This window comes from Lagenorhynchus albirostris, chromosome 9 (genome assembly GCF_949774975.1).
Source record: "Lagenorhynchus albirostris chromosome 9, mLagAlb1.1, whole genome shotgun sequence".
Lineage (NCBI taxonomy): Eukaryota > Metazoa > Chordata > Mammalia > Artiodactyla > Delphinidae > Lagenorhynchus > Lagenorhynchus albirostris.
In genome coordinates this window covers 5,496,990-5,519,168 of record NC_083103.1, presented here as the reverse complement: position 1 = coordinate 5,519,168, position 22,179 = coordinate 5,496,990, and the positions used below count along the sequence as shown (strand labels likewise).

At 62.7% G+C, this 22,179-nt stretch overlaps 1 protein-coding gene across 1 annotated transcript; it reads left to right on the top strand.

The window, feature by feature from the left end:
- The first annotated feature begins 2,378 nt into the window (after nucleotides 1-2,378).
- On the top strand, nucleotides 2,379-21,407 carry GRK2 (G protein-coupled receptor kinase 2). The gene is made up of 21 exons (XM_060158432.1): nucleotides 2,379-2,566; nucleotides 12,542-12,618; nucleotides 14,509-14,582; nucleotides 14,714-14,815; nucleotides 14,903-14,977; nucleotides 15,103-15,164; nucleotides 15,948-15,999; nucleotides 16,244-16,335; nucleotides 16,626-16,725; nucleotides 16,811-16,889; nucleotides 16,978-17,108; nucleotides 17,318-17,412; nucleotides 17,485-17,592; nucleotides 17,790-17,856; nucleotides 18,172-18,272; nucleotides 18,872-18,938; nucleotides 19,027-19,122; nucleotides 19,361-19,523; nucleotides 19,685-19,821; nucleotides 19,911-20,024; nucleotides 20,109-21,407. Exons 1-21 carry the CDS (start codon nucleotides 2,454-2,456, stop codon nucleotides 20,271-20,273), a joined length of 2,070 nt encoding a protein of 689 aa, XP_060014415.1. The 5' UTR covers nucleotides 2,379-2,453; the 3' UTR covers nucleotides 20,274-21,407.
- The last annotated feature ends 772 nt before the right edge of the window (nucleotides 21,408-22,179 follow it).

Here is a 22,179-nt window from a genome sequence, read left to right as displayed (position 1 = left end):
AGCCCTGAACACTTTTTTTTATACGTTAGCATTTCTAACATCAGGATGCATTTTCCAATGGATGCAAACATTTAATAAAGCTTCACACACACACACATCCCATCCCTCTGTCAAAAACTTGAAATGATGCATCTTGCAACTGACGATGCTCTCAAATCAAGGAAGTAGGCAGTTAGTGCAGAACTGGAGATGGACAGAATTGGAGACAGGGGATTGGGGAAGGCTACCTGGAGGAGGTGGGGCTTAATGGATGAGCAAGAATTAGCCAGGGAAGAGGGCACACAGAGTGCTTCCAGACACAGGGCGGAAGAACAAAGGCACAGAGGTAAAAACTGATGGGTAGGCTGGTGGGGGGACCCCAGGCATAGGGGATGGTGGCAACACAGGCCTGAGAGGGGAGCAGGACCCACTCATCCAAGACCTTGACTTGCAGGTTAAGGAACTTGCTTACCTGATCTACTTTGGGCAGAGTGGGCCCCCCTCTGATTTCCCACTCTCAGCAGCCCCAGAGGTCCGGGAGCACTGCTTCTCAGTGCTAAGCAGGCAGTAACCCTATCAGATCTAGATTGGGGAGAGGCATCTCTGGTCAGGGCCTGCATCAGGGCAGCAGCTGTGGGGATCCTCAGAAGCAGACAGGTTTAAGAAGATTCTTATCTGGAGGCCACATAAGAGGGTGTGGTGACAGATTAGGGAAGGGGGAGATGGAGAGCCAAGGATGATGCCTGGAGTTCTGGCTTGAGTATCTGAGTGGATGGTGGTGTCGCCCACTGACGAGGGGACCTCACTGTCTTGATGTGCTCTGGTTCCAGGCTCTGCCGAGGCTGATCTCAGAAGGTAGGCTGAGAAGTGCAAAGAGCGGGGGCGGGGCGTGGGGATCCTATGCTTTGCAAAAGTGTTCTGATTACTGGCCCACCAACTGGCATGAGGCTTTGGCTCCATGTGCCCAGGACTGGGAGGGGATCTTGTCACCTTGGAAAGCAGAGAGAGGCTCTCGAGGGCATGTTGAGTAAGGGGTGCCGCTTGAGATACATGGAACCCCCCCACCGTGGGCTGTCAGCAGAGTAAGTTTCCCTTGCCAGGCAGTACAGTGACCCGGGTGCCCTCCCAGGCTGAGAGAGGTTTGATTCCACTTTGTGGAATCATGATGATTCTTGTCTGGGGCGGGGAGTGGTGTTGGTGCAGGGTCCTTGGTCCTGAGTGGGAGCCCTGGGGGCCTGGATTGGGTCTGGGGCAGGAGGAATGGGGATTGGGCCTGGGGTAAGTCTGGAGTCTGACTGCAGTTGTCAGGTCCCAGGTCCATGGCGGCCTGTTAAGTGTTCTAGGTCCAGTCTGGGTTCCGGTTGGATGTCCTGGTCCTGGGTCCGTGTCCAGAGTTTTTGGTGTTGGGTCTAGAACCCTGGTCTGGGATTGATGGTCCAAGCCCAGGTCTGGGCCCTGCCCCTAAGTCCAGGGTTTGGAGTCATGATAGTGGTCTGAGTCTGGGGGTGGAATCAAGGTTGGGGTCAGTAACCAAGATGGGATCAAGGTGGTGGTCTGTGGTTGGGATCAGTGTTTGAGGTCATGGTCCAAAATCTGGATCTGGGGTCCTGTTGCAGGTCGGGGGTCAGTGTCAGGATCTGGGTTTGAAGGGTTGGGCCCAGGGTGGTGATCTGAGGTCATGGTCAGAGTCTGAGGTGGTGGTCCAAGGTCTAGGTCTGGGGTCCTGTTTGGAGTCTGGGGTCAGGAATGTTATCCGGGTCTGGCGTCAGGTTTCCGACTCTGTCCAAGGTCAGGGGTCAGGGGTTATAGCTACAGTCGGAGATCCAAGTCCCTGGGATCACGTTCTGCAATGGCAGTCTGGGGTCACAGCCATGGTCTGTCTTGGAGCCTGGGATCCGAGTTGTGATCTGAGTTGTGGTCAAGGTCTGGGTCTAGGGTCTTCTTCTGGCCAGGGTCCCTGTCGTGTTCCAAGTCTGAGGTCAGAGTCATGGCTGGGGGTCGGGGTCAGAGAGAGGAGGACCTGGTTGGGGGCTGAGGCGGGGTCTTGGTGCCGCGGGGGTCAGGCTCGGTCCAGCCCGCGCGGCCTCCAGGGGGCGCCGCCGCCCGCCCGCCCGCCCGGCCCCTCGCGGGCTCGCTGGCGCTGTGCGCGGCAGGCGGGGTCGGAGGCGGCGGCGGCTCCGGGGCGCGGGCGGCGGCGGTGGCGGCGGCGGCGGTGGTGGCGGCGGCGACGGCGGCGGCGACGGCGGCGGCGGCGGCGGCCCGACTGCAGTCCCGGCGGGAGCCGAGCGAGCCGGGCCGGGCCTGAGCCGGCGCCATGGGGCGGCGCCGCCTGTGAGCCGCGGCGAGCGGAGCCGCGGGCGCCCAGCGGGGCCAGGCAGGCGGCGGCGCCCGAGGCCGACGGAGCGGCCGGGCCGGGCCGAGCGCGCCGAGCGGAGCGGAGCCGAGCGGCGGGAGAGGCCGCCGCCGCCGCCAAGATGGCGGACCTGGAGGCGGTGCTGGCCGATGTGAGCTACCTGATGGCCATGGAGAAGAGCAAGGCCACGCCGGCCGCGCGCGCCAGCAAGAAGATTCTGCTGCCCGAGCCCAGGTGAGGCGGGCGCCGGCCCCGGCCCGCCGGCCCCTCGGCCCCGCTCCCCGAGCCCCGACCCCGCAGCCCCAGACCACCCGGGCACTGGCCCCGAGACCCCCTCTGCCCCGCCAGCTCTCCGCGTCCCGCAGCCCTGACCGGACCCCTGCGCCCCAGGCCCTGTGCACCTGAACCCGGAGCACCCCAACGCCGGGGCTTTCCAGTTGCACTGGCTCCCCGACCCGCTCAGTGCCCCTGCCCTACTCTGCTGCCTTTCCCTTCACACACTCCGCCTGTCCCCCTTCTCCGTCAGCCCCTCGCCCTTGCCTTCTCCCCCAGAGCCTCCGTGCTCCCCTTTTTCCTCCTCCGGGTGGCCCCGGGTCCCGTGGAGTCCCCTCCTCTGCCTGCCCATCTACCTGGCCTGACTATATCGCCCATCCTTTCGCCGCCCCTACTCTCGGCATCCCCGCCTTGGGGTTCCACACCCCCCCCCCCCGCCCCTGGTCCCCCTCGGGTGGACACTTCTGTGAGGTTTGGGGCAGACAAGTCTTCCCGGATCTTCCCCATTCTTCTGGCGGGTCACCGGCCTGGGGTGGGGATTGAGAGTGCTTTGGGGGCCGGGGTAGCGTGGGGATCAGGGTATGGTGTGCGCCACATCCCTCAGTCCCTCTCCCCTCGAATCCCTCCTCTGGTGAGGCCCGCCTGTGGTGCCCCGTGGGTACTGTTTGCCAGGGGACGTCCCAGCACCCCTGCAGCAGCTGGACCACAGCTGCCACCTTTCTGTGAGGTAACTGATACCATTGCACCTGATATCCAAGTTTCATCTGTTCAGGATTTGGGCACAGGAGTGGACAGGATACGGACAATAGCTGAGGCTGTCCAGCATTTTACGGCTTCTAGAGTATTTTCTCATTGCCTGAGCCTCACAGCAGCCCATGGGCGGGTAGGTCAGGTGTGGTTTTGTCCCCATGGAACAGGTGGGGAAGCTGAAGGCCCAGAGGTGAGTGGCCTGCCCAGTGTCACCGGCATCCAGGGTGGTGGCTGGCCACCAGATCGGGGCTTCCGGCTTCTGGTTCCACACTGTGTCCACCACTGTGGCCTGAGCCAGGGGGGCCTGGCCATTCTGCATTTACAGGAGCCATGTGCCCACCACGATCTCTCATGCTGCGTGGTGAGGCCAGCCCCAGAAGCTCCTCCATCCCTGCCTAAGAGTTGCCATGCTGGTGCCCTGCCAGCCCAGGAGCCTGGGCCCGTCCTAGCTCTCCTGGTCTTATCATGTGACTTTGGGCAAGTCCCTTCCCATTTCTGGGCCTCGGTTTTCTCATCTGTGAAATGTGGATGGTGTGAAATAAGGACTGTGACTCTGTGGCATCCTGAGTTTGAAGCAGGGCCCAAGGCTGCGGCGGTGGGGAGGGGGTACGGTGCCCACGTCTCTGGTGCCCTCCTCTGTGACCCGTTCTCTGGGTTTCAGATTGACTGAACACCAGGCCTGGGAGAGGAAAATTGGCCTGCGTTTTGAAAAGGCCGTTAGGGCCCTTTTTTTCTAAGACATTTGCAATCAGATTTCTCAAAACGGGAACCAGACTGACTGTCAGCTGCGGGCTGTCCAGGGAGCGGCGACAGTTAGAACAGAAATGAGTTCAGAAATGACAAAGCCACGAGGGAGGAAATGGGGGAGTCACCCTCTGGGTCTCACAGCGGCTCTCCTTGGTGGCCTTGGCCTCGAGACCCTCTGGCAGGTTGGACTTCTGCAAAGTATGAGGCGGGGCCTTTTCTGGAACTCTCTCTGTTTGGGTAATCTCGCCCCAGAATGCATTGCTCCTGATGGGGCCCCGCCTTGGGTTGGCTCTGCAGGTGTTAGAACCGTGAGCAACAAGATGTTCCTCTTTTCCTGTCCCCTTTACATCCGTGATATTGATGGTGGTGATAGGAGTAATGGTGGAAATTATAATTATTTATTTTTGAACTTTGTCATCTCAGTCGATCCAAAAACTAACCTGTGAGGTTGGCAAGGCCATGCCTTGCATGTAGTAGTTGCTCAAGAAACATCAGGACTGTGTATAGTGTCTGAAACCAGGTGAGCTGTGAGTTTTAGGAGAACACAGCAGGAGACTGAGAGCCAGGTGTCATGGGCTCTCAGGTAGGGTCACCGTCTGGCGGCACCGCATTGGGCAGATTGCCCACACCTGTGAGATGGACTAGAGGAGCAGTGACTGTTAGTGAGCTGAGGCTGGGGAAGGGCCTAGGAATCCAGGCCTCCCGCCTCGGAGGATATGCCACTCTTTGCTTTATGCTTCGCCCACCCCCTGTGTCAGAGGTCTCCTGCCCTGAAGATCATTATGACTGTATCTTACGTCTGCCTGGCACTTCCTAGTTTGCAAAGTGCTTTTTACTCCATTTTATCCTTTTCACGACTGTGGGAAACAGGCATGGCAGGTGGTATTTTCCCACTTAATAGTTGAAGCAACTGAGGCTGGGAGAGGGGAAGAGACTTGGTCCCAGAGGCGAGGTGGCACTTGAACTTGGGGTCTCTGGACTCCTGCTATGCATCATTTCTTCCACACACCCCTCTGTACCTCTGCTCTCAGCCCGGTGCTTGTTTTGTGGAATGTGGCGGCTGGCACCCCTGGCCCGGAAGCACGAGGGCAGCCCCCGGCACCATCAAGGCCCAGCCCCTCGCCGCCGGCTGGGACAGAGCTGAGCTGCTGTGGCAAAGCTAGTGCACGGAGGAGATGGCTCCACGCCTGGGGTCAGGGCCAGGGACGAAGGCCGCGGTTTGTCTATGACAAGGTGCCATTTGGAGCCGTTCCCATCGTGGGGTGGTCCCTCTTGGCAGCCTCCCTGCGGCTGGTGCCCAGGTTGTGGCTTGGCCGGGAGCTGGAGCTGCCATCACAGCTCTGACTTCTGAGCGCTGCGGAACAGGAGCTGTTGGGCACAGTGCCACTCAGTTGGCACGCGGGCTTTCCCTTCTGTCACCCTATAGAACCCGAGGAAACAGACCCATTTCTCGCACTTCTCATGGAGGGAGGCAGCAGTGCAGCTGGAATCAGGAGACCGGCTTCTAATCCCACCGCAGTACCAGCTCACATGGGCACCAGCACGTCCCTTATGCTGGCCCAGCCTGCCTCCGTTTCCACCTCGGTAAAACGAGGGGCTGCCCTTCACTGGTGACCTCTCCGCTCCTTCGGCCCTCGGGGTCTGTGGTCTGGGCCTCTCCCTGAAGGAGCCGCTGTCTCGCTTTCCCGGCAGCGGCAGCAGTCCTGCAATTAGCGTCATTTGCTTCATGTGACCACGGAGGCCTCGTGTAATTAATCTCTGGGCTCCTGGCGGAGGAGACCGGCCTGGGCGGTCCCAGGAGATGTCCCTGCCTTCCCTGGTGACAGTGGCAGCCCCAGCGGCAGATGTCAGAGCCCGGTGCCTCTTGCAGCCTCCCATTCTCTCGGCTCTTCCTTTCCTGGTCCCTCCCCCACCGTGGATTTCCTCCTTCCTGCCCTTTTCTGGCTTCCCCGTCTCCCAGACCCGCAGCTCTTCCTCCGCTGCTTCTTCATTCCTGTTAACTCTTTGCTCCCAGGACTTCCTGCCCTTGATTTGTGGAGCGGGAAGAGGTGCAGGGAGTGGTTTTCTCCCTTCCTTCTCCTTCCAGTTCTGCATCACCAGGAGAAACCCTGCTGTTTTCAGCCTTTATCCCTTACCCAGAACTTTCCACTCCAGTAGCAGCGTTCTCCGCCCCCGCCTCCCCCCACAAAACAAGATCCTCTTTTGGGCAGTCATTCCCTCTGGGCCTTTGAAGCCCCCGCGTTCCCCAGGAATGGGTCTCCGGGACATCTTTTCCCATCTGTTCTCCTTTCCAGATCATGGGGTTTCACATTTTTGCCATTAAGTTGCTCGCCCGCCTGCTGTTCCCTCAGTAAAAGGATTTGAAGGGCGCGTGAGCATGACAGGTTGGAATCCGTGTCGGGGAATCTGGGCTCTGTCAACCCGGGAAAAACGTGTCCTATTAATGCACGATTAATTCCTAGTAGTAAACTCCCGGTGACATCAGGTGTAGGCAGGCTCTGCAGCGGTGTTTCCTGCCTGCCCCGGGCACCCAGGGAGGCTCTGCAGGGGGGCCGAGCACCAGGGGGCCGGTGGGGTGGGTCTGCGTGCACACGGCTGGTGCTTCCAGGATACCACGCTCCCGCCTCAGAACAGACAGCAGAAGCCACGAGCACGTGAGAGTCTTTGAGGAGCGCACAGCCTCCAGCACACCTGCCCTTTGTTCCTGTGGCCCCGAGGGGCCAGTGTCCTCTGCTGGACACATAAGACAGAGTCACACTCGAGTTCTCACTAACCTGTTTCAAACAGGAAAAATGAGGCGTTTGGCTGCAGCCTTTTCTAAAACAATAACCTGCCCTCTCTGCATCGCTGCTGACAGGGAGGGTAGTGTCTCCGCGGGCCAAAGAGCGGGGTTTCAGAAGTGGGTTTTCAGGTGTGAATGTGTTAGCAGCTCTGTTCTCTGAGCGGGGGGTTCTCTGACTCTGGAGGCCATTCTGGGTTTGGGGTCGGGGATGGCCCCCTTTCTGGGAGCTTCAGGGCAGGGAGCCCTGGAAGCTGTTCTGAGGTGATGGCAGCAGTGAATTGCGGGGTGTAGAGGTCGTGATGTGTGACAAGGCTGCCGGAGTGCCTTTTCCCGCACATCCTGCAAGCTGTCACTTTGTGGTCACCGTGCCCTGGGGAACCTGGGTCGCTGCGGACACTCGTGGTGGGCTCGTGTGTGGTGCCCCGTGCTGTCATTTTCTCTTCTCTGGCCCAGGACTTGCTCCAGAGTTGGCCGTTTGGGTTGGTCTTCCCCATTTGATGTGTGGCCCTGTCCTCGAGCTCAGAGGGTGTTGTCAGCCCCAAGGAGAGTCACTGAGAAATATTGATAAGAAGCCCCAGGGGACTTCCTCATGCTGCTGCCACCTCGGTGCCAGGTTTCCTGGAAATGCCACGGAGGAGCGTCCCAGCCACGGCTGCAGCCTCTGATCTGCTGGCTTAACCGCCGTCGCCTCCCAGAGCGTGACGGTTCCCGGCGTGGCTGCACCATGCCCGCCAGGCCCGGAGTCCCCGGGCCAGCTTGCACCGTCCTCGGTTTCGTGGTTCTGGCATTCCTGTCACACGGGAGCACAGGAGCCATGGCCCTTGGCCGGCCAGGTGCCGGCCAAGGCTGCCCCCAGCCTGATGGGCTCCCGCAGCCACTGGCAGTGGGTGGAGGGCAAGGCGGGCAGGGCAAGAGTCCGGGGTCCCCTGGGACTCTGCACCCAGCTCTCCGGCAGAGGCTGGGCTAGGCCCTTGCCTGGTGGGAGGCCCTTTCTCAGGGAGGGCTGGACATTTTCTTGCCGCTAACTTGGTTGGGACTCAGGGTGAGCTACTCAGCTTCTTCTGGCCTTGATTTCCTCACCATCAAGATGAGTGTGTTTGCTTCTGACCCTGCGGTCCCTCCCGGTCCATACAAGCTACGGTTTGTGACCCGAGTGGGTGTCATCTGTGAGGCCCGTGTACCACAGAGTGAAGGACTTAGCTTTCCCTTTGAACCATGTGGTGCCGGAAGGAGCCGGAAGTCCTCCCCTTCAGCCCTAACCCCCTCCCTGCCGTCCCATCACCCCAGCCCGCGCTCTGGGCTGGGAGGGCGGAAGTGCCCTCTCCCCTGGTGTCAGGCTGGGCCTGCTCCTCAGAGCAGCTGGAGCCAGAGTGAGCAGCCCTGGCTGTCGGGCAGCGGGGCCGGGCAGCTCCTGCCAGGGCGCCCTTGCTCCTTTGGCAGGGCAGGTATCGGGCTCTGCCCACTGGGGCCCCCAGACTGTGCGGCACGAGTGCCTGAGGCTGGTCTGTGAGCAGAGTGGAGTGGCAGCCGCTCAGGCTCAGGTTCGGGGGTGGGGTGCTCATGGGCCCAGCCGCGGGGCAGGCTTGCCAGTCAGAGCCCCACCCTCTGAGGACACAGCAGGTGTGGGGCTGAGACCCCAGCAAGACCGGGTGGCTTCTGGTCACATTCCAGAAGGAGGCGCTTGCTGGGGGTTCCAGCAGGAGGGCTCCCTTCAGGAGAGGGAGGGAGCTGACGGCCCTCGCAGCAGGGCTGCGTTCTCTTGCTGTGTCCTCTCCGCCTTTTTCAGTGGCCAGCTCAGTGTTGGCAATTCAGCATATGTTGACATCCTCATTTTACAAGTGGGGAAACTGGACATTTAAAGTCTGTGACTTGGCCTGGCCTCAGGGAGGGAGGTGGGGAGGGCCATTTGGAGCCCAGGCCTGGGTACCGGTCCGACTGCAGCAACTAAGGCCACTGAGGCCGTTCCCTGGAGGGGCTGGGTCCTTCGGGGGCTGGGGGTGGGGCTGGGGCGAGGAGGGTGCAGATACTGGGCTCTCTGGACAACCTGGAGTCCATCTGGGGACCACGTGCTCCTGGATATCAGAGTTGTTGACCTGGGCGGGGACAGGAATGCTGCTCTGGGGCCTTCGCCACTCAGACTCCGCCAGTATCAGGGAGAGGGGGTAGGAGATGAAGGTGACCCAGCCCAGGAGGCCGCCACCGCCTCCTGTGCCAGCCTGTACTTGCCACCCTGGCGGGAGCATCCCCCATAACACACTTGTCTAACCTGCCAGCTCCCTGGGCTCCAGCCCTGTGGGAATGGACAGGAAACCCTAACGTTGCAGCCTTGGGGGCCTCTCCTTCAAGGACTCCGCCGAGTCTGACCTCGTGTTTGGTTGGGGGGGTGTGTTTATTTTATTTAGAAAACATTTTTTCTTTTTAAGGAAGAAAGTGGAAGTGCTGCGGGCTGGGAAGAATGCTGTGGCCATCCACCCTGTGCAGCCTTCCGAGGGAGGCAGGGTCTGGCCACTGAGCAGCACGGAGCCCGGGCCTTTCCTCCGCGCCCTGGGCCGAGCCGGTGGCAGAGCCCCCAGGAGGGCAGAAGGCCCGCGCCGGGTGCCATGCCTGGAGAGGAGCTGGCGGCTCCGCTCTCTCGCGGGCAGGCCCTCTGCGAGCGTGTTTCCCGGCCTTTGCACGTCCAGCCCACGAGCCCGCGGCGGGAAGTGGCGGCACTGCTCTGGGCTGGGCATTCCCATCGCGCCGTCTTGGCTAAGCTGGCGCCAGTCTTGCTGGTTCAGGGGCAGGGGCTTCCCAGTGACTACTGCAGGGGCTATGCCCAGCTGCCCCGTAGGGTCATCTGACAGGCCGGAGTCACCCTGCCTGTCACCTGCATCTGCCTGTCTGGACATTCCCTCTGACTATCCAGCCCCATGGAAGATCGACATCTTGTGATATTTCTTCCCTCTTTATTGCTTTGTCCACCTCCCAGGAGAAATCTGACCCTCGCAGGGTCCCCGGGCTCCACACCCCTACCTCCCGGCTGCCTGGTCTCGTGACCCTGCCAAGCCTTCGCTACCTTGGACTGGGCCCACCCCGCTGTGCTTCACCCAGCACACCCCCCGGCCTGTTTCCCTGTCCGAACGGGAGGCCCCAAGCTGTCCCTCGCAGAGCTGGGAGCCCTGAGAGATCGGCGCAGAATGCGCCCCACAGACTCCCTGGGCTCCCTGTCTCCAGTCCGCAGGCCCCAGGGTGGGGGCTGTGTCTTGCTCAGTGTCACAGATTTTTTAGCTTCTGATGTGTGTGAAGTGCATGAGGGACTTGGGGGCTGGTCTCACCTCCTGAGTCCCTGGGAGTCCCACGGGGCCAGGGAGATGTGTCCTTGACGGTGGCTGGTGGACGCGGGCAGGTGTGTGGCCCCCAGGAGGGGAGAGGGCCCCCAGCGTGGCTGAGGGCCACGTCCCGGCCTTGGAGTCCCGTGGTTGTGGAGGGCGTCCTCACTTTCTGGGAGGGAACCGGCTCTGACGTGGTAGTTCAGGGCCACTGGGCCGTTGGCCCTCAGCTGGGGCTCTTCCCTTGTCGGCTGGAGTCACAGGATGGCGACACAGGAGGGCTGTCCAGGTCATCGGCACCCTTCTTCCTGTTGGAGACAGTTTTCGGAGGAGGTCACGGCATCTCTGAGCGTCTGGGGGGAGGGGTCACAGCTCCAGGACTGCTCACGCCGGCTCTGCACGCTCCCATGTTGTCTTGCGTGGCCCGAATGCGGACGAGGGCCCGGGAAGGCCTGGGCCTCCACCCAGACCACCTGAGAAGGAAAGTGCTGAGCAGGACAGGGCAGGAGTCGCCCCACCTGCGAGCCCAGGCCAGGGGTTGGGCGGCGTCTGCTGGCTGCACTGGCCCTGCCTGGAGCCTTCTCTCCTCAGGCCCCCTCTCTGATGGGGCCCGGGGCCTCAAGACCCCCAGCTGGCCTCGTCAGCTCTTCTTCTGTCCTTCCATCCATCCATCCAACAGATGAGCCTGCTCCTACCCCACCTTGTTTCTTCCCCTCCTTCCTGGCCCAGTGTCATCAGCTACCTGGGCTTTCTCCTGTGGTACCTACCCCCAGCAGAGTCTGCCCGCTCACCCGCCGCCCTGGACCGAGCTTCCCAAGTGTTGTCTGCTGAGCCTCCGCCCTGCCCCGTGGCTCATCCCTGGCTGGGTCTTCCCTGCCTGCCCCCATGCCCACCCACCTGCCCTGGACTTTGTCACCTATGACATCCTGTTTGCATTTGAGGAACCCAGTGAGGTTCTGCCTTCTCCACACGGCCTCTCCCAATGACCCAGAACATTCTTTCCTGTCTGAGTCTCCTCCAGATGACAGGGCCCCACTCAGGCTTTGTCTCATGCTGTCTAATGTCACAGAACCACCAGTGCAGGACTGGGAGGGCCTGCCTGGGGGGGGCAGGGTTGCATGGCACCTTCCACTAGGTGATGGGCAGCAGGACCCTGTGCTGGGCTCCAACAGGGGTACGGGGATACAGAGAGGTGGGCACACAGAGTCCTCTTCATCCATGGCCTGCTGGCAGCCCCATGTATCCTGAGGCCTGTGAGCATCGTACAGGCTCAGGTGTGACTGCCCAGCACGGCCCTCCGTATGGGCAGCTGGAACCCAGGCTAGTGAGGTCCAAATGGGACCACAGCTGGTTGGCAGGGTGGGACTGCAGGTGGCCCAGGAAAGGAGAGGAAGGGACAGCAAGAGGTGACTGAGGCGTGAAGCGTGGCCAGGTGTGGCTTTCCCAGACAGCACTCGGCAGTGGGGGGAGATAGCCGGGGGCGGGGAGTGTGGGCTTGGGCTTCCGTGGTCACAACAGTGGCCTCTGCTCTGCTGCCCTCCCAGGCGACCCAGGGGCAGGGGGTTTTACTTCGGGTATCAGGGACACGGGAGCTGAGGCTTGGCTTTTCTTTTTCAATATTGAGATATAATTCACATAACATAAAATTCATCATGTTAAAGTGTACAATTCAACACATTTACTGTGTTGTGCAACCTTCACCACTGCCTGATTCCAGAACATTTCCATCACCTTATAAAGAAACCCTGTGCCCATTAGAAGTTATTCCCCTTTTCTTCTCCAGCCTGACACTCACTAGCCTGCTTTCTGTCTGTAGACTTGCCTGTTCTGGACAGGTGGTATAAATGGAATCATATAACATGTGGCCTTTTGTGACTGTCCGTTCACGTAGCAGAATCCTCTTAGGTTTATCCATACCGTGCGCACACGCACACCAGCACTTCACTCCATTTCCTGGCCAAGTAGTATCCCATTGTCGGGATGGGCCATATTTTCGTGACCCATCATTTGCTGATGGGTGAGTCCTGGCTTTTGAGGTTTGGCCAAGTTCCTAAAGCCAGCCAAGGCAGCGCTGGGACCAGGCTTCTGAGCAACCACCTGCTGGTCACCCTAGCTGTGGGGGACAGAGCCTTGGTAGGCAGGCACAGCATTGCTCAGGTCCCTCTGGTGTGGCCACGGTCAGGTCCAACAGGGGTGGCTGCCTTCTTGGAGGGAGCGATGACACCCACCAGCAGTGCCCTCCACTCTGGATTCTGGGAGAGGAAGCAGCGACCTTCCAGGGAAGCAGGGCCAGCAGGCCTGACAGGAGCCTTGGGGGCTCCAGGTCACCCCGGCCCCTGTGTCTTTCAGCATCCGCAGCGTCATGCAGAAGTACCTGGAGGACCGGGGCGAGGTGACCTTTGAGAAGGTCTTCTCCCAGAAGCTGGGTGAGTACGGTGGGGGCTCTGCCGGCCCTGGGGCTTCTGCCACTTGTCCTGCTGCCCAGGCCTGGGGGGGTGTGGGCAGGATGACGCCGGGGCCGCCTTCCTGCCCCCATCCCAGCCGACTGGGCTGTGCTCCCCTCTCCCAGGAGGTTTGGCCTCCCAACCACCGGGGCAGGGGGCAGGGCAGCCAGCGAGCCCCCCGCCTCCCCCGGTGACAGCAGGCAGGGCGGTGACGTAGTGCCCTCCCAGCCCCTGGCCGTCAGCCCCGGAGCCCCCTGAAGGGGCGGGGCCCGCAGTCTCCCAGGGCCGCCAGGGAAGTTCCTCCTTTGGGGTTTGTTTTTGAGAGTCGCAGCTTCCCCTTGGTGCAGGCACAGCTGCTCGGGCCGTTGGTAGGACTGACAGGAAGGGGCGGGGCCCTTCCTGTGGCGCCGCCAGGCTGTGGTCGCCCCCGCCCCCCCCCGCCACCCCCACGGGCCTTCTTTGTGAGCAGCCTGCTTTGGCCGGCCCCTCCGTTCCTCGTCCTCGGTGCCCGTGTCTTAGAGGCTTCGTGGGTCCACCCCACGGACCTGGCACACAGGGAAGGGTGAGGCGGGGCACAGGGAAGCAGGCTCCGGCCACACACAGCTCCGGCTCTGAAATGGGAGTGGCCCGGCCTGGCAGGATCGGGGCGTTGGAGGTCAGGCTTAGCGAGTCAGCGTGTCGGGAAGCACGCCGTGTGGGTCCCCTGCCTGTGCTGTGTGACCTGGCACATTGCTTCACCTCTCTGAGTCTCACCTGGGAGCTAGGACTCAGGAGCCCCGCTGCCGAAGACTGTTGGAGGGCCAGGTGAGGCGGTGGCAGTGAAAGCCCCTGGCCCATGGGAAGCCCTGGTCACAAGTTACTAAAGGCACACTCTCGAAAGGCCAGTCTGCCCTTACCAGAAGTGCTGGCCGCGAGCTCTGGCAGAGGTGGAGGTGCCCAGGCAGTGGGGACGGTGCCCCCAAGAGGTGTGGAAAGTCACCCAGCTCGAGCCTGGTCACGCGTGTTGGGCTGGAGGGAGTAGAGACCACCCTTCCTTCTGCTTTGCCCTCCAGGGCTGCTCTGGGGCCAGGCTTCCGGCCCCCATCCCTGGGGAGGATGAGGCCTAGCCCACGCAAGGTCTCCCGTGAGCCCTTCCTGCAGCCCGTCTCACCTCTTCCCTTCCCCAGAGGCCCATGCCCTGTGAGGCCCCCTGCACCAAGGCCACGCTCTCTGGCCTGTCCTTCCCAGGACCTGCCACTGGACAGAAGGGCCCTGAGTTCTACCCATGCTGCCGCACACCGCCTGCCTGACAGGTCTCCCTGAGCCTCCGTTTCCCCAGCTGGACCTGCCCTCCCTGTCTTCCTGTTTCTCATGGCTGCTGTGAAAATCAGCCAGATGACAGAGGGGGGTGTAAGGCCCAGGGAGAGGGACACCCCCCCGCCCCCACCCGGAGGCTGCCTTCCTGCCCCCACGCAGCAGCCCTGGCCTGGGCTGGGTGGACCTCACTGACCCTGCACAGCCTGACCGGTGGGTGTGTCGCCCTCCTTGAGGAGCTACAGGCCCCAGACTGCAGTGAGAGGGTGGGGGACCCGGGCGCCAGAGTCTACTCCCCACCTCTGCCTCACCAGGGCATCTGTCACTTTCTAGCCATCATCTGAGGAAGCAGATTCTGAGAGGGGTAGAGATGCAGGCGCCCCGACCCCGAATCCAAGAATCTTTGGTTGGCGACAGCCTCCGAGGCCACCTTGCCCAGCCTCTGCCTGGGGCAGAGATCACCTCTGCCACCTCCTCGGCCAGTTCTGCCCAGGAAGCCCCAAGCCCACCCCACCCTCCATGATGGGCAGGGCTCTGCGGGGTGTGTGGCTCGGCGTGATGCACGATGCTTGCTTTCAGGGTACCTGCTCTTCCGAGACTTCTGCCTGAAGCACCTGGAGGAGGCCAAGCCCTTGGTGGAGTTCTACGAGGGGGTGAGGCTGGGCTAGCCTGGCCCTGCTGCGCATGGAGAAAGGGGCAGGGCTGGGGCTGCTTTCGCTGAATCTGTAAGACACCCCCGCGCCCCGCTGGGCCAAAGCTCACCTGTGGGGATCTTGTCCTCTAGATCAAGAAATACGAGAAGCTGGAGACAGAGGAGGAGCGCCTGGCCTGCAGCCGGGAGATCTTTGACACGTACATCATGAAGGAGCTGCTGGCCTGCTCACACGTGAGTGCCCGGGCCCGCGTGCTGGCAGGGGCGTGGGGACGGGAGGGGTGGCCCCGTGGAGAACGAACACACCTCTGTCTTCCCCAGCCCTTCTCGAAAAGCGCCATCGAGCACGTCCAGGGCCATCTGGCGAAGAAGCAGGTGCCTCCGGATCTCTTCCAGGTGTGTGCTGGCCTTTTCCCCGCTGCTGCCCAGCCCGGCCGGGGTCCCCCTTGGGCAGCACAGGTCCCAGAGCCTGGTCAGCTCCCACTCTGGCTCAGCCACCAACCTCCCGCTTCCTCCTGTAGCCATACATCGAAGAGATCTGTCAGAACCTCCGAGGAGATGTGTTCCAGAAATTCATTGAGAGGTGAGAGCGGGCTGTGAGCGGCAGCAGAAGGTGGGGAAGGGCCGCTCTGAGAAGGGGCGTGGATGGCGCGGAGGAGAGAAGCCAGCCTGCTTTAGTCCCCAACGCGCGGGCCCCTGGGGCTGTCTACACGCCAGCGCAGGGGCTCCTAAGAGGTCGTCACCTCCCCGACACTCCCCGACACTCCCGCCCCAGGCACCTCCAAGCCTGTCCAGGGAGGGTCGAAAGGGAGCGAGGGACCACCCACGCATCTTCCCTCCCATGGACTGTCTAGCCCCTTGCTGGGCCCGTCGGGGTTGAGAAGCATCAGGCTGGTGGTAGGGATGGGCCCGAGAGGACACACTGCCACCCCGCTGCCCAGGGTGGCCTTCACGGTGCATGGGAGTTGTAGGGAGATTTCAGCTCCACGCAGGGAACAGCTTTCTTAATGTCCCAGCTGCTTAGTCGTGGAGTGGGGGCTTCACAGGGAATGAGTGGTGTGTCCCTGGAAGTATGCAAGCAGGGATGGGGTGAGCATTGTTGTGGATGTGGTAGCAGGAAGTTGGGGTCAGACTGGAAGACCTCACCTCTAAGCTTATCTCATCCCAGCAGGAACCCACAGACAGACAGCAGCGCCAGCATTGTGGGGGCTGGGGGCAGCTCGGGCTGGCAGTCTTCCTGGGCAACCCCAGAAGAGGGCACTGCGGCTCGGGAGTCCAGGGGATGGTAGTGGGTGAGGCCGGCTCACCCCAGCATCATTTCACTCACTTTCTAAGGCTCAACTGAGCCTGGTTTCTTCTCTCGCAGCGATAAATTCACACGATTTTGCCAGTGGAAGAATGTGGAGCTCAACATCCATGTGAGTGGGCTGGGTGGGCGTGGAGAGCCCCCTCCCTGCTGCCCCTCCCCAGGGACCCGGGCCCCAGGGCTGGGCCAGGGCCGGGGAGGCCAGGGGAGTCGACCCTTCAACGCCCAGGGGCTGGCTGTGGGGTTGGTGCAGGAGCCCAGCGGGGACAGCTCAAGGCAGGGAAGCACATGGCGACGGTGGCCCCAGGGCGGGGCCCAGGCATCCTGCAGTGACCCCGTTGCTGCCGTCCCCGCAGCTGACCATGAACGACTTCAGCGTGCACCGTATCATCGGGCGAGGGGGCTTCGGCGAGGTCTACGGGTGCCGGAAGGCCGACACGGGCAAGATGTGAGCACTTGGTGGCATGCCTGAGGGAGAGGAGGGCCACGGAGGGGTGCCCTGAATGGGCAGGTGTCCGCCGAGGGCCACACACGGTTCTTGCTCTGTTACCTGCCGTGGCCCCTGGAGCCCCGGCCCACCAGCACTTCTGCCCTCCCTCTGTCTCTGTGTGTCATACGCTTGTCGTGGTGTCTAGTCTTCCCCACAGGGCCCTGAGGACTGCCCACCCCACCTCACCCCTGGGGCCCTGCACTGCAGGTGCCAGCAGACAGCCTGACCAACCAGCCCCTCCCCTGCAGGTATGCCATGAAGTGTCTGGACAAGAAGCGCATCAAGATGAAGCAAGGGGAGACACTGGCCCTGAACGAGCGCATCATGCTCTCCCTCGTCAGCACCGGGGTGAGCGGGCAGCTGGCCACCAGCTCAGCCTTTGGCTCCGAACCTGGCACAGCTTCTGCTGACCTCCTCTCCCACCCCTTCCTAGGACTGCCCGTTCATCGTCTGCATGTCGTACGCGTTCCACACGCCAGACAAGCTCAGCTTCATCCTGGATCTCATGAACGGTGAGTGCCCGGCCTGGCCCCAGGTGGACCTCGGGGCTGGGGGCCGGGGTGGGAGCTGAGCACCCCCCTGCTCGGCTGCTTCCCTCAGGCGGGGACCTGCACTACCACCTGTCCCAGCACGGGGTCTTCTCTGAGGCCGACATGCGCTTCTACGCGGCCGAGATCATCCTGGGTCTGGAGCACATGCACAACCGCTTTGTCGTCTACCGGGACCTGAAGGTGAGGCGCCCCGCCCTCCTCCCAGCACGGGCTGCCCCCGTTCCCAAGACAGGCCCGGCCCGGCTCCTCGCCTGCGCGCCCCCGACCCAGGGCCCTGTCCCTGGACACCCATACCCTCTAGAGCAAAGACAGCGCCCCAGCTGGCGTCTTGCCCGGCCGGGCCCTGTCCTGAGCTGCTCGGGGGACGGCTCACTGGGCTTCCTCCACAGCCGGCCAACATCCTGCTGGACGAGCATGGCCACGTGCGCATCTCAGACCTGGGCCTGGCCTGCGACTTTTCCAAGAAGAAGCCCCACGCCAGCGTGTGAGTGCCCCAGCCCCCTCTCCCTTCCTGCACCCTCCACCAGACCCACTCATGGCCTCCTCGCTCCCACAGGGGCACCCACGGGTACATGGCCCCCGAGGTTCTGCAGAAGGGCGTGGCCTACGATAGCAGCGCCGACTGGTTCTCGCTGGGCTGCATGCTCTTCAAGCTGCTGCGAGGGTGAGCGGCTGTCCCGGGGCGGTGGGGGGGGCGGGACAGAGACAGGCTCTTCCCCAGGCCAGCCAGAGCGGAGCGGGGGTGGGGGGTGGCGGGACAGAGACAGGCTCTTCCCCGGGCCGGCAAGGATCGTCCATGCTGCCTGCCTCAGTTTCCCCATTCCCGTCCTCTGACCTTGGACTTCGGCCTTTCTTGCCCAGGCATAGCCCTTTCCGGCAGCACAAGACCAAAGACAAGCATGAGATCGACAGAATGACATTGACCATGGTGCGTGGAGGGTCCCAGCCCGGGGAGGCTGGGCGGAGTCCACGGGGGGCCACAGTGAGGCTGGAGTCTCCTGCGGGCATCAGGGTCTCACCCGCCAGCAGCCATCTCCAGCCGCTTAACCCCACTCTGGCCTCCTTCCCTGTAGGCTCTCGTCTCTCTGTCGTCAGAGCAGAGATGCCTGCTAGGGGCCAGTTAGGAAGCTCTCCCTCTGCTGGGGGCCTGGACCCTCCTGCCCCTGCCCCAAGCAGCCTCAGGAGCCCCAGAGCTGGGATGGGGCCCGGGCCTCTGCCAACGTCCCCCTACTCCTCCCTGCAGGCTGTGGAGCTGCCCGACTCCTTTTCCCCTGAGCTCCGCTCCTTGCTGGAGGGGCTGCTACAGAGAGACGTCAACAGGAGGCTAGGCTGCCTGGGCCGAGGGTGAGTGCCTGAGACCAGGGCCATTGTCCCAGGCCTTCCCTCCCTGCTGGGCCCTGGGTGGTGTCCACGCTGCTGTGTCTAGGCCTCTGCAGTGGGCTGCTGGGCCAGTCTGCCCAAGCCTCTGCCTGTGCCCCTAAGAAGACAAGGCCTGTGTCCTGTCACTGGAGCCTCGTCCATGGTCCCAGCCTCCTTTGAAGAGTTCACAAGCTGGGGCGTGGCCAGCCCTGCCCAGTGTTCTCAGGGGGAGGGCTGCCTGCGGTGCAGCTGCTGGAGGTGGGTGTGGACCAGCTTCCCGAGGGGCCTTGTAACACAGATGATGAGGGCAGCAGCCTTTTATGTTTATTAAACATACACTAAGCGCTGGGCATGATGTTGCAAGATTCACAATATTAAAACTCACGGCAGCCCTACGATGTGGGAACTGCTGTTCTCCCCGTTTTAGAGATGGGGAAACCGGATAAGGTTTAAAGGACTTGCCCAAGGTCGCAGAGCCAGAGAGTGGCTGAACCAGGAGTTAACCTGGGCCACCTGCCCCACAGCCCAGGCTTTGCCCCCTGGCCTGGGTGGTGCCAAGCCCCGATGACCCGCTCTCCCTGCAGGGCCCAGGAAGTGAAGGAGAGCCCCTTCTTCCGTTCCCTGGACTGGCAGATGGTCTTCCTGCAGAAGGTAACAGCCTGGGGGCCGGGGCCGGGGCCGGGTGGGGCCCTCTGTAGCCCCTGCCCCGAGCTGATGCTCAGCCCCTGTTCTGCTGCAGTACCCTCCCCCGCTAATGCCCCCACGAGGGGAGGTGAATGCGGCAGACGCCTTCGACATTGGCTCCTTTGATGAGGAGGACACAAAAGGAATCAAGGTACTGGGCCTTGCCTGGCCTCTCAGCCCTGAGCTCTAAGCCCAGCCCGGCTGGCATCCTCCTCCCTCCTCTGCCCTGTGAGACCCCCATGCCAGCCCCGTCTGCCTGTTGGGCCTCAGGCTTCTCCTCCCCAAACATCCCTGGGGGCGGCAGTTGGACCAGACCACCCTGCCCTGGGGCCCTGCGGCCAGGCAGGCCTGTGGCCGATGGATGTCTCTTCCCTGGCCCTGCGGTGAAGTTACTGGACAGCGACCAGGAGCTCTACCGCAACTTCCCCCTCACCATCTCGGAGCGGTGGCAGCAGGAGGTGGCAGAGACTGTCTTCGACACCATCAACGCTGAGACGGACCGGCTGGAGGCCCGCAAGAAAACCAAAAACAAGCAGCTGGGCCACGAGGAAGGTGAGGGTCGGCGGCTGCTGTGGGCGCCCAGTGCCCACCTTAAAGATCGGAAACAGGCTCAGGTTTCAGCAAAGGTCACAGCCAGAGAGCAGCCGACCCAGGATTCAAACCCGGGCGGAGCGGGCCCGGCTGAGTCCCCCTCTCTTACTCTCTTGCATCAGACTACGCCCTGGGCAAGGACTGCATCATGCACGGCTACATGTCCAAGATGGGCAACCCCTTCCTGACCCAGTGGCAGCGGCGGTACTTCTACCTGTTCCCCAACCGGCTCGAGTGGCGGGGCGAGGGCGAGGCCCCGGTAAGGAGCGGGCCGGGGCCGGGAGCCCCTGGGGTTGGCGGCTGGCGGGGCCTGTCCCGCGCCCTCACCGCCCACTCCCCGCCCTGCAGCAGAGCCTGCTGACCATGGAGGAGATCCAGTCGGTGGAGGAGACACAGATCAAGGAGCGAAAGTGCCTCCTCCTCAAGATCCGCGGCGGCAAGCAGTTCGTCCTGCAGTGCGACGTGAGTGGGGGCCCGGGGCGGTGGGCAGGGGAGGGGACAGAGTGGCCTTCGGGCCCCCCCTGACAGACCTCGGGGTGTGTGCAGAGCGACCCCGAGCTGGTGCAGTGGAAGAAGGAGCTGCGTGACGCCTACCGCGAGGCCCAGCAGCTGGTGCAGCGGGTGCCCAAGATGAAGAACAAGCCGCGCTCGCCTGTCGTGGAGCTGAGCAAGGTGCCGCTGGTGCAGCGCGGCAGCGCCAACGGCCTCTGACCTGCTGCCGCCACCCGCCCGGCCGCCCTCCTGCCCGCCCGCCTTTTATAAACCTCTAATTTATTTTGTTGAATTTTTATTATTTGTTTTCCCGCCAAGCGGAAAAGGTTTTATTTTGTAATTATTGTGATTTCCTGTGGCCCCAGCCTGGCCCAGCCCCCAGGGAGGGGCCTGCTTGCCTTGGCTCCCGCTGCCGCCCACCCAGCCACTGTCCAGCCACCCTCGGCCCCGCCCCCAGGGGCCACCCACCCCCGGTGTCTTCCCGTGCAGGGAGAGCAGCCGCCCCCAGCGGCCCTCCTGCCCCTTCCCCAGGGATGGTGCCACGTGGAGTTGGGCCACCTCCAGCTCTGTGCCCACAGCCCAGCTGGGTGGCCCGGCATTCCCCAGCCCAGGGGAGGCCGCAGGGCAGGGATGCTACTTGAATTTTCCCACCGCGGCCCCTCCTGTAACAGGGACACAGCCCTGCACTGACCTGCCCTCCAGCTAGTCGGTAGACAAGGGGGCCCATTGTCTCCCTGACCCCAGGGCCTCCCGCGTGACTTAGGCTCCTGCACCCTTTCTTGGGAAGGGTCCCCCGTTCCCACCTTCCCTGGACACCGTGGGGCTTGGCCAGGAGGGTGGTGTTGGCAGCGGCTGCTGCTGCCCTCACCGAAGCCCCCTCTTCTTCCCACCCCAAGCGCCCAGGCTCAGGGACCACAGAAAAGGCACCTGTGGATTGTGCCATGCTGGCCTCGCCTGGCCCCGAGCCCCCCTTCCCTGGGCTGGGCAGGGCCTCTTCTGCCCAGGACCACAGGGGGCCGGCCTGGGCTGGCCGGGCAGCACAGTGAGAGGGGGCCGGGTGGGGCAGCCCTCCCCACGCCAGGCCGCTCCGTGCGTGCCCCCGGCCGTCCAGCTCCAGAGCCCCGTGTCCCGTCAGTGCCACTGCCCACAGGGCGCCACCTCGCCCGCAGCATGCCCCCTCATGCCAGTCGCTGCCGTGTGTGGTGTCGCGCCCTCTCCCCCGGGGCTGCGTCAGCGGGCCCTCCACTCCCATCTACTCACCCCACCCCCCCGGGGCGTCTCTTTGCCGATTTTTGAATGTGATTTTAAAGAGTGAAAAATGATATACGCGTTTTTATAAAAAATGGTGCCTGACTCCTTGGCTGTGTCAGACTCTTTTGTGCCCGATGGTCATTTTCAGTCTCCACGGGGCTGGGGCCTGAGGAGAGGGTCTTGGTGGTGCCAGATCCCCTCCACCTCCACAGCCGGCATCCACGGCCAGCCCAGGCCCAAGCACCCCGGGGCGGGGAGGGGCTCCCACTCCGCCCCTCCTACCCTGTGGGAGCAGAAGGGGTCTTCCGCCCACTGCCAGGGAAGCAGGAGGAGGTGCCTGCCCTTTGGTGCCTGGTGTCATGTTTGGACCGACCGAGCCCACCTGGCCCTCCAGGACCCATGCTGAGGACACCCCTGTGGACAGATGAGCACCTCTGCCCTTGGGGCCACACCGCAGTCTCTGGCCTTCGCCTTCTCTGGCTTTGGTCTTACCTCCGGCCTTGCTGTGCAGCCTCCAGTAGAGGTCCCTGAAGCCTGAGCCTGAGGGATACCCCAGCACCAGGCCTCATGTACCCAGAGGCTCTGTTCAACTTTCTTTTCCCCAAGTCCCTGCCGTCCAGGCCCACACGGGTGATGTCGCTGCTGCCCGCTCCGTGCAGGACTCTGCTGGCAAGGACTCAGCTCCACGGAGCCTCTGAGGAAATGGCTTTTCAGCTGGGCCTCCAGCACTGGGGTGGAGGAGGTGGGGATGCATTTCCGATGCAGGGAAGGGCCCGGCAGTCAGGAGTGGCTCAGGTTGGCAGGAGCACTGTGGGAAGGAGCCAGGCCTGGGAGGCCCTGAATGCAGGCTGAACCCACCCCAGAGCCCAGGGGC

Bases quoted from the DNA above. Each gene is read 5' to 3' on its own strand.
- GRK2 (XM_060158432.1), top strand. From the start codon at position 2,454: ATGGCGGACCTGGAGGCGGTGCTGGCCGATGTGAGCTACCTGATGGCC. The intron at 14,583-14,713 runs GTGAGGCTGGGC...CTTGTCCTCTAG, and splicing joins TGGTGGAGTTCTACGAGGGG to ATCAAGAAATACGAGAAGCT. The intron at 16,890-16,977 runs GTGAGTGCCCGG...TGCTTCCCTCAG, and splicing joins CATCCTGGATCTCATGAACG to GCGGGGACCTGCACTACCAC.